General features: G+C 42.0%; 1 protein-coding gene across 2 annotated transcripts; it reads left to right on the top strand.

Moving 5' to 3' along the window:
• Positions 1 to 1,757: 1,757 nt before the first annotated feature.
• Positions 1,758 to 10,058, top strand: LOC109470113. Of its 2 annotated transcripts, none has more exons than XM_019768906.1 (13): positions 1,758 to 2,128; positions 2,767 to 3,481; positions 3,688 to 4,405; positions 4,592 to 4,729; positions 4,842 to 4,965; positions 5,181 to 5,381; positions 6,017 to 6,188; positions 7,026 to 7,154; positions 7,666 to 7,871; positions 8,047 to 8,193; positions 8,405 to 8,527; positions 9,051 to 9,170; positions 9,501 to 10,058. In XM_019768906.1, exons 2-13 carry the CDS (start codon positions 2,788 to 2,790, stop codon positions 9,630 to 9,632), a joined length of 2,904 nt encoding a protein of 967 aa, XP_019624465.1. In that variant the 5' UTR covers positions 1,758 to 2,128; positions 2,767 to 2,787; the 3' UTR covers positions 9,633 to 10,058. The 2 variants fall into 2 exon arrangements, with proteins under 2 accessions (XP_019624465.1, XP_019624458.1); XM_019768899.1 differs by having other exon boundaries at positions 5,178 to 5,381.
• The last annotated feature ends 36 nt before the right edge of the window (positions 10,059 to 10,094 follow it).

The raw sequence follows: 10,094 nt of genomic DNA, 5'->3' as shown, positions 1-10,094 counted from the left end.
AGTTCCATTTTCCGGGAGTTCCTGTTGAATATTCTGTTTTCACGTGTCTTCCAGGCAAAAGTTCCTGAACCAGGAGCCCCGCTCCTTCCTTTACAGACAGTTACAGGAATCCAGCTGCACACCTTGCGCTATCTGCACACACACAGGCTTTCAGCCACTGGCAACAGCAGTCTGCTCCATCCATCTACCAGGCTGGGGATCTGAAGGGTGTAATACTGGTGCAGAACACTAGGTGTCTCTTTTCTTGAGCATATGGAACTTAATTTATTGTATTCACCTCTAATCGGTAGTCTTTCTGAAGATAACTTTGCAAGGGTAAGAATACCACTGTGATTTGATGAAAATCGTTTGTGCAACCTGTTCCAGATAAAATGAAAAATACTACTTCTCAAGCAGTTTCTTTTGAAAACTGCAAAGTGGCAAAACTCACAATTTTTTACAAGTCTAAAGATTTTAGTGGAAAATTCGAGGCAGCCAGCCTGGATGTCTTACACTTAGGGGTACCTGATTCCTGACTTTCAGCAAATACCTGAATTGGCGCGGGTGTTTCTGACCAGACCTTTGTTTGCCAACAACACGACTGTCAACAGGTGCTGTTTTACATGTAAACGGCTGCTGTGTGTGTGACAACACCTGCGCAGCTCCAGCCTTTTAGTGAGCCAGCAAAACACCACAGGAGCCCAAACATGAAGCACGCTGCAGGTAGACAGCAGTCAGCCTGTTACAGGCCACGCCACTGGGCCATGTGGTGGAGGTCTGTTATCAATTAACCTATCAGGTGTCTTGTTTCTTCATTGCTCAGTCTACCATTGCATCTAGGAAAGTACTTTGTGCCCTCCTGAGGGCTTGTGCATTAACTATGGAAAGGGAGGGGACTTCTTAAAAACAGTTCTACCAGGACTACCCTGGTTACCATCCTGGTTAGTTTACATACGCCCACTCTGATAGTGGCTATTGGTAGGTAATGACTATCTGAGCAGCTGTAAACTAACCAGGATGGTATCAAGGCTACTGAAGAACACCTTTACTACACAATTTTGTGATGTATAGGAGATATAGACACTTGGTTTTACTTGTCTATTTAATATCCCTTCCTCCCCCCACACACACTTTAACTTTTTTTGTTCATTGCCTAGAACAGCCCTGTCAGTTGTTGTGGCATTGAAATGTCTTCTTAATTTCCATGCACAAGTATGTTAACAAATATGCTGTGAAATTCCTGTATAGCATGAATCATTCAAGTCCCTCAGCCCATGGCCCAGCATGTGACAGATGACAGAAGATGAATTTCCTAAATAGATTGGACTAATCCAGTCGGGTCAAGTCCAAGGCAGGTCATGTGGAAACCATGAGCCCTTTGATCTTGATCTCAACTAGAAGTCACAAGTTCAACACCCAACTGTGATGTGTGGAAATGATCAAGAGGAAAGTTAATAAGGTGGACTTCAAAAACTTCACATAGCTAAATGGCAGGTCAGAGTATGACAAAATACCCCCCCCACACACACACAAAGAATTAGATTGTGTCTTTGAGTTATACTGTCATCAAACTTACTTGAATCAAACACTTACCTTTGTCCAATCACATTATATAAGCATCACCGCTTTCGTAGTGACAACCAGAACCTCCCAAACATCTGCTTGGGACGAGCAGATCATGCTGATTTTCCCGCCAGTGACGTCACGACAGGACTCGTCTCTTATTGGTCAAAACTATTGTGTGACCTCTGACCTATCCACAAACCGGAAGTAACCTACATATGATGTAAACACAGGTTTAGAATCCAGAAAATGTGGTAAATTCTGACAATTTCTGCTCGCACGTTCTCAATATTTTCTAAATTTGTGAGTATCTCCAATAACCAGCATACTTGTGGTGCTTTACGCTCACTGCTTTCATTGCCTCGTAGCCATATCAAGGCTACGTCACCCGGCCCAAAATAACTCTATTGTCTGAGCATGTTTTGTTTGATGATGAGGGTTGCACAACTCCCCGCAATGAATGACAGATATATAAATCGTCCTGCGGAGAACCCGGGGAAAGCGAGAAACGCGACCGCTGGTGGAGGTGGCAGCGGCAAAGAGAAACCTCTACAGCCGGACTGTGGCATCGACAGACGAAAGAAAGGTAGGTTGAGAAAAATTTCTTTTTGGAAAGGCACATGTAACACGTTGTGTAGAAAATGATACCATGACACGCCCCTCAACCATATGTAGTGGAGAGTTTTGGAGCGTTTGTTAGGTCATCAATACAGGCTTTGAATAGAAGGAAACAGGAACCATAAAATGAGAGTAATCATCATTTAATTGTAAATACAAGGTTACCAACTTTTGAATTTATCAAAATAATTTCTACAGACGGCATTATCAGAACAGTTACTGTTTTTCATTAATACAGACAATGTTAATCTAACCTACCTAACTAAGTCCTGAATAGTTGCACAATGTTTCATCATCATTATAGGCAATTTTTCTGATGTAAGTTGGTGTCAATAGCATTGAAATTTTAGTCTATTTTTTTCTACCTTCTCCTACCTTCTTCGGTCAATTTATATTGGAGCTACCGGTATTCCATAAAAATTGTGTAAGGAATCCTGCCAAAAAAGTTGCAACATATAAAAGTTCATTTATTTATTCATTCATTCAATATTTGATTTATGAAATAAAATGTCTGATTGTCAAACACTAGCATTGAGTGCATGTTTGTTGTATGTTTTGTCATGGTTTAAAGCTCTCCATTGACGGCATTGCTGTTGTATTATCCAGGCATCACCTAGTACCGTCATCATGGTGAACAAGAAGGGAAAACATGGCCGCCACACCGGCAACACCCTCCGCATGGGCTGTGTGGCGCGCAAGAAGAACAAGAATTACCGTGCAGAATTCGGCATCTATGTGCGCCTGTCTGGACCTGCTACCCTTATAAGAGAGGAGGGCCAGGATATGCTTGATGACTTTTCTGATTTTGCAGACGACGGGGGAATCTCTCAAGGCGCTCTGTCTACTTTCCATGGAAGGAGGAGGCAATGGCAGAGGGGTCCCAATGAAGTTTTCTACTCGATGAACAAGCGCAAGAGATGGGAGCTCCCCACCTGTCTGAAAGAGAGCGTGTCGGATTTGGAGAGGCATGCAGAGTCTGACTACAGAGTCCAGGTGGTGGAGCGAGAGCTGGTGACTGCAGTATCAGGCGTGGGAAGGAGCAGAGCTGACGTTGTATCTGTCACTGACAGCAAGAGGGCGATCCCACAGAAGAAGAGCAAGCGTCAACATGCCTATGCGACTGATCTGATCAGAAACGCAAAGCCCAAAAAGCAGGAAAAGAGGAGGAGAATGAGAGCACCTCTAGAGGAGGAAGAGGAAGAGCATGACCCTATAGACGACCTTCCCATCCTGAAATACGAGTTCTGCTACCCCAGAAATGCCGATGTCTACCCTTGGTACAGCGAAAAGCAGTGTAACCAATATCACTGCTCAGGCAAACGTAAGCAGTTTTGCTTTTACTGTATTTGTACTAATTCATAATCAAATATCCATAAAAACAAGAAAAACGTAGAAGGAGACTAAACTTTTTGTATACAGACAGTTTCAGCTGTGTAACATTTGATTAATTTCTAAGTAATTCACATGAAGTAATGTAATGGACTAGCAAGTTAAGTTTAAACCATGATGTCACTTATTGTTTTACAGAAGAGACTCCCCGTACAAAGACTTTGAAGAAAACCAAGCATCAGCGAGACAAGAAGTCTGGTTACTGGCATGGCGGCTACAGCAGGGCAGAGTTTCACAAGGTTGGTACGTTCTTCGAAGGTACAGATGACTCTGAAGACGATCGAGCAGAAAGCGAAACCGAGCAGTTGTATGAAGCACGGCCAGAGCTGCCTACGACTGGAGAAGTGTTGGCTGATTTGCTTGATACAACAGGCACTGCTAAGAGGAAGCATCAGCGTGTGGACAGTGTCTTTGGGAAAGGATGCTGTGTTCCCAACATTGCTTCCTCTTCTGCTGGATCCATTCACCCAAAAGGAAGTGCAATCGTATGTTCCCCGACAACTTCTGACACAGAAGACAGTGACACTGCTGAAGAGAATGATGCCACGACAGATTTTCATCACAAAGATGATACAGTAGAGGTTCTCGAAGTTTATGAAGAGAAGCCAACAGTTCAAGTGTTCCTAACCACAGAAAGTCTGAAGCCAGATGAACTTGAAGCCTTGACCGAGGTGGGATACCAGGAGAGCCAGTGTGTTCCCAGGGTATTTAGGCTGGACTTGTACGATCTTGTCAGGAGTCAAGTGAGAGAGGGAGGAAACATGAACACATCAAGTGCTCAACTACTGTTCGAAGTTGGGGAAGAAATCAGCATTGTGGATGAAAATGGACAGACTCAAGAATGCTGCAATACCAGGTGAATAAAGTCATTTTTTCTTAGTTGCACAAAATATAACAAGCTTAAGAAAGCCATAAGGCTATTTTTCATGATGATTTATACTAAGTTGTGTTTTTTTATGGGATGGTATTGAGCTGAAACTAGGTAGTCTGAAAATACAAAGTAGAAAACTTAGTATTGAACCATGGATTTTTCTTCCCCCAGACTCAGTCTTGTAACTGGTGAAGAAGACAGTGTAGACTGTGACAGTTGGGGGGAATCATGGGAAGGCAGAGTCGCCATGACTGTTGCGGATGTCGTCAGCCAAACCGCAAGCTTCCTGTCTGGCCAGCTGAGCAACAGGTCAGTGTATAATGTAAAATCCTTCCTAAGCCAAGAAAAAACTTCAAATTTACAGTTCTAACTTCTCACTATTATGTTCCTACATTCATTTGTGGAAAATGTTGTATTGCAGGTCAAATCAGAAGGTAAAGGAAGCACACAAGAAGCGGAATAGCCACTCACTTAAAGTCATCTCCAAAATCTGCAAAGTCCAGACCAGATCAATGCTACCCTCTGAGGCAGTAGTGTCCAGCAAGGTAAATGTTGTCAGTTATGATATCTTTGTTGTTGCCTCCTTTCTTACATATCGATAAAAGGAACATTCATGTCCCGTACAAACAAAAAAGACAGATAATATTTCCAATTACCATATCATAATGTAATCCTTTTTAAAGAATCTATTTCTTGCAATGTTGTGAATAATGAAATAGGAAAGACAACTACAACCTTTTATGCCATTTTATTCAAGAAGCAGAAAGAAAAGGAGCAGGAAGACACCTCCCAGAATGCAAAGCACCCAACCACCTGTGGGATCTGCTGGTCTGACATCGATGCTGGAGATATCCCATCAGCCTTTGCTCTACAGGGCTGCCTACACTGGTTCTGCAGGGAATGCTGGGAGAACCATGTGGCAACCAAAGTGAGGCAAGGGTCGACAGACATCACTTGCCCTGTAAGTACCTTCAGATGCAAATGTAGTCGTAACAGCTTAAAGAGGTTAAGAGCATCTAATTTGCAAAGTCGCGAAGTCTTTGTCGCGAAGTCAAACTGGCTGCTCCATTTGATGTGCACACCCCTTTGTCCACCTGTTGGCCTTTGTATTTTTCAAGGCTAGACTTGTGTTTTGACTGGAAGTACTAATGACTTTGAGACTGTAAACTGATGATGATTTATTTACATTTTGGCCTCTTCTGACATTCTGTAATTCTTTTGTCAGTGGTTAATTGTATTCAAGGGCTCCTTTAAAATCAATTTGTTGAAACTGAAAGGACCACCCATTTGATGAAGAAAATTGTAAATAAACTTTGTAAGTAAATAGAGTTTTTAGTGTTCTATCTCCTCCATCCTGCTACTTTCAACACAAGTAATAATTTGTCTAGTTACAGTATGATTTCCTCAGCATGTGTGGTCGGCTTATAAACTTTGAAGATTTACTGTATGAGCAGCTGTAAGATTTTGTTTAGGTCGGTTTTGAGTGTTGTCGCCTTGAAATGCCGCAACCACTTAATTTTACAAGCCGATCACGGCCCAAAGTTTGCCACCGTTAGGAAGTGGAGGAAGCTTTGCTTACGTTGCTCGTGTTTGTAGGAGTGCGAGTGTTCGGAGGTCGTGGATGACACCACCCTGATGTTACTGTTGCCCGGGAGACTGTACCATCAGTACCAGAGAAGGGTCCGTAACGTGGCGGTGGATTCTGACAACAGTCTTCATTGGTGCAGGGATTCCAAGTGTGGAAGAGTGGTCTCTGTCACATTCACTGGTAAGCAGAGATTTTATGCATGCAGTTCCTTTTGATTCAACATTAACCTTGATCTTTCTTCTGCCTAACCAGATAGTATAAGAATGAAATATATGTATATAAGTTACTACTTTTGCTTATTGATTAGTTACAATGGAAAGACACGCATTTGTTTTCCAACTTGAAAAATCCACTATCGTCAAACCTACAAACACTGCTTGCCCTTAGACATCTGGATATTCAATCAGAGATACACACAAGCTGCTCACAAGGCTGTTTAAAAAGATAACGCACACATGTCCTAGACGTGATACAGGAAGTGAGACTCGTGTCCCGCCTATCACACCTGGCGCAGTTCCAGCCGCGAGCAGCTGGCAGCCCACCTGAGGCACCTCACGCCCCCGCAGCTGTCAACACCTGCACAAACACCCTCTTACCCAGCCTGACCCCGGCAGGAACTGCCCCGGTGTGGGACAGGTCCCAGCCGCAGTGCCTGTCACCACCTGAACTTGAATGGTTCCACAGGCGCTGGCTCCTGTTGGGGACACGCAAACTGGATGGCATCTATTTGTGCACTGATTTTTCCCCTATTCTAACTCAACAAACAACAATAATGATATTATTGTGTTTCAACTTCATGTACCTGTTAGTAGCATATTTAGTAAGTTCAGTTTAGAAAATAATATCCACACCTTTTGGTACATGTAGGGTAGTGCCCATCTCAATTTCTATAGCCCTTAGGCCACACTTGATAATTAGTAACTGTAAACAATCTTGCATAAGGTTTGCCATGTTCAGACAGTGTTAAACAGGGAATGATATTTGCCTGGCCTAATGGAGAATGTGTGTTGTGTCCAGGTGAGGTTGCTGACCCTGTACCGGTGAGATGTGAGTGTGGGTCCATGTGGTGCACCTCGTGTGGGGCGGAGCCACACTGGCCTGCTACCTGTCAGCAGGCACAGGAACACCTGCAGGAGATACAACACAGTAAGTCTTCATATCCTGTCTGTGATAGCTTCATATCATGGCAGCTAGAACATTGCCATGATATCGTACAACTGTTCCAGTTCCAAAAAAACAGTGCAGTATAGTATAGTATTAAAAAATGGTAGAGGAAAATGTGAAATGATGTTAGTATATATTGAGTTTCAAATCAATACATTCATACAGATTGATGTACTAGTAAGTCTAAATCATGGATACTAGTATTCAAGAAAGTCAGTGCTGACTTGATGGAAGAAAAGACAAATGTAATATGCACAAAGCTTCAAAACATGGAAAATGTTGACATACTTTGTAATGGGAGAATGTTAAAAAATTTGTAGACAAGACAGGATCCTAAAACCAGGAAACAAAAAGAAACAAAAATACGGGACAGGAAGCTTAAAGCCCATTCATCTGGCTGAGTGCAACCTATACCCACAACAGGTACTTAACCCGCTGTGTTTTGTACACAGGAAGTCATTGAAAAATGCATCTCTCTTTTTCTTTTCAAAAGGAAACCCCTTGAGTCTTGAGGAAGCGACATACACAGCAATGACCAAGAAGTGCCCATCTTGTCTCCATCCTATGGAAAAGAACGGAGGCTGTCCTCACATGAGCTGCATCTGTGGCACCAGTTTCTGTTGGAAATGTGGACAGGAGTACCAGTCTCACTACAAAAATGGAACTTTCTCCTGCCCTAAGAAGCCATACGCACTAGAGGTATGTTATGTGAAAGGGATGTCAGTTGTAACCATATAGTTCGCAGATAATGCATAAAAATTTCCTGAAAAATTATCATACTGGTATGGCTGATAAAAGAATCTGTTTAGAAGTAAGAAAAACGATATGATTTTGTTTAGATCAGTTTGTGATTTATTTTATGGTTGCTTTCCAGGAAATAGAGATCGACAGCCGGCAAGTCAAGAACATGTCAGTCTACCAGCAGAAATGGTACAAGGCTTCCCTGGAGCATAGGAGGGCCCGAAGGCCGACAAGGATGACACAGGCGTACAAACAAGCCCACAGACTGGCTAGAAAAATGGTAAACACTACCAGGTTATATGATTTTCTCTGGTAGAATCATAAGTGAAGAACATAAGGATCTGTAAAAAAATTGCTGTACAATTGTTATAAAAGTTGTCCAAATGTTTGGAACAGTTTACAAAATGACACTGAGTGACAGGTCTAATTGTTGGATTTCTAAAATGACTTTCTATAGTTATTTTATTGAGTTATTTTGTGTTGTGTCACAGGTACTCTGCACAGATGTCCAGCTCTTCTATAGACTGATGGAAGGGAAGGACAGACACACCTCAGACAACCTCCTGTTATCATACATGGACCTGACAGAGGGTGCTGCTGACATGGTCTTGCAGGTAAAGGACATTGCCATTCATGTAAAAAAAAAAGGAACTCTGACTGGAATGTTGATATACATTGTATGTGAAGTATAAGGATAAGGAACTGAACTATACATGATTTTTACAAGATGTCACAGGCGCCATGTTGGGTTTGTCTGTACCAACATCAAGGCAACATGCTGCTACTGTAATCCACTTACTCCTTAATACATTTGTACTAGTACCTGGTTACCTGGATTCAAATGGAAAGTGTCTGTTCTGCTCACAGGTGAAGCATGATCAACCTGTAACTGCAGTACTGTAGTATTGTACTAGGGGGAGTCATTGAACAGCCTCAAATGTTCTGATCCTGCTTATTGGTAGTCCTTAAAGAATTCCTTGGCAATGGAAGATGACTGTCAGCATCCTCATTCATGGGGTGTATGACTTCATGTGGCTTCTGAGTCCAAACTTTTTTCTGATGGAATCCATTGAAAAAAACATTGATGCAACTTAATGAATAATAAATAAATAAATCTGTTGTGTTGTTGTTTATCAGATGCACCTGGCAGGGGAGTATACAGCAGTCCTGGTGAGCAGCACCTCCAGAAGAGTCACGAGGAACGTCATTCTGAACCTGTGGAGAAAAATCACCTTCATTCAGGATTCCATCAGTAGGGTGAGTTCTGCTGTTCATACATTCAATATGTGCAGACCGTATACTATAGAAACAGTTAACACACATCCAAAATAATTTCATCAGGCCCGGAGAATTAACCAAGGACCTTAGCTTGGCTACATACATGTATACCAGTAGTGGCGAGAAGCAGAACTCTAGTCAGAAGCTCTGAGGAAGATGTCTGAGTGGCATGTAAATATAAGCAGCTGAGTAACTTTACCAGTTATGCAAGAACAAAATCCCAGTATCCACTTAACACACATTGATATAATTTTTTGTAATTGGCTCATAATGAGGTGTGGCAACATATCTTATTGATTTTGTTTTCAGATTTTGGAGGAAGAGAAGCCCTGTCCTTCTGCTGTTCAGGAGAACCTGGAGCACCTGATGCGTGCTGGGAAGGGTTGCTTGCAGAACCTTCACAGAGTAGCAGTGAAGAAGAATTTACCTATAACACTGTAACTTGGTGGCTACAACTGTTTCAAGAAATCAGAGATTTCAGACATCTGAGAAGTGATATCTGTGTATTGAAAGGACCAAAAGTATATGTAGATGAATAAAACTATGTTAAAGTACATGATTTTGTGCAATATGAGGTTTTCAATGTCAGACTATTGTTCAGTCCATAGCAGGCTATTTATCTTTATACCATCCCTTAATATTTGTAAGGGCAAATACATTCTCACCATCATTTACAGCAACTGACAGAATATGGGATGGTAGGGAAATTCCTGCATGAGACCTCAATGTAGCTAAAATATTACAATTCTGATCATAAGAACCAAACAGACAGCAATGTGTGGAAACCAGTCTTTTATTGTTTTACTTGAAGCAAAGACATAGGATACGTCAATGAAGGTTAGACATCCAGGCAATACGATACTCCAAAAAGTAGTTACTCAAGCAACTGGATATGATTTTGAA

Source organism: Branchiostoma belcheri, unplaced genomic scaffold (genome assembly GCF_001625305.1).
Source record: "Branchiostoma belcheri isolate BF01 breed outbred unplaced genomic scaffold, Haploidv18h27 scaffold10, whole genome shotgun sequence".
Taxonomy (NCBI): domain Eukaryota; kingdom Metazoa; phylum Chordata; class Leptocardii; order Amphioxiformes; family Branchiostomatidae; genus Branchiostoma; species Branchiostoma belcheri.
This window is presented reverse-complemented; position numbering and strand designations above follow the sequence as displayed.

Bases quoted from the DNA above. Each gene is read 5' to 3' on its own strand.
- LOC109470113 (XM_019768899.1), top strand. From the start codon at position 2,788: ATGGTGAACAAGAAGGGAAAACATGGCCGCCACACCGGCAACACCCTC. The intron at 4,966-5,177 runs GTAAATGTTGTC...ATTTTATTCAAG, and splicing joins AGGCAGTAGTGTCCAGCAAG to AAGCAGAAAGAAAAGGAGCA. The intron at 6,189-7,025 runs GTAAGCAGAGAT...TGTTGTGTCCAG, and splicing joins GGTCTCTGTCACATTCACTG to GTGAGGTTGCTGACCCTGTA.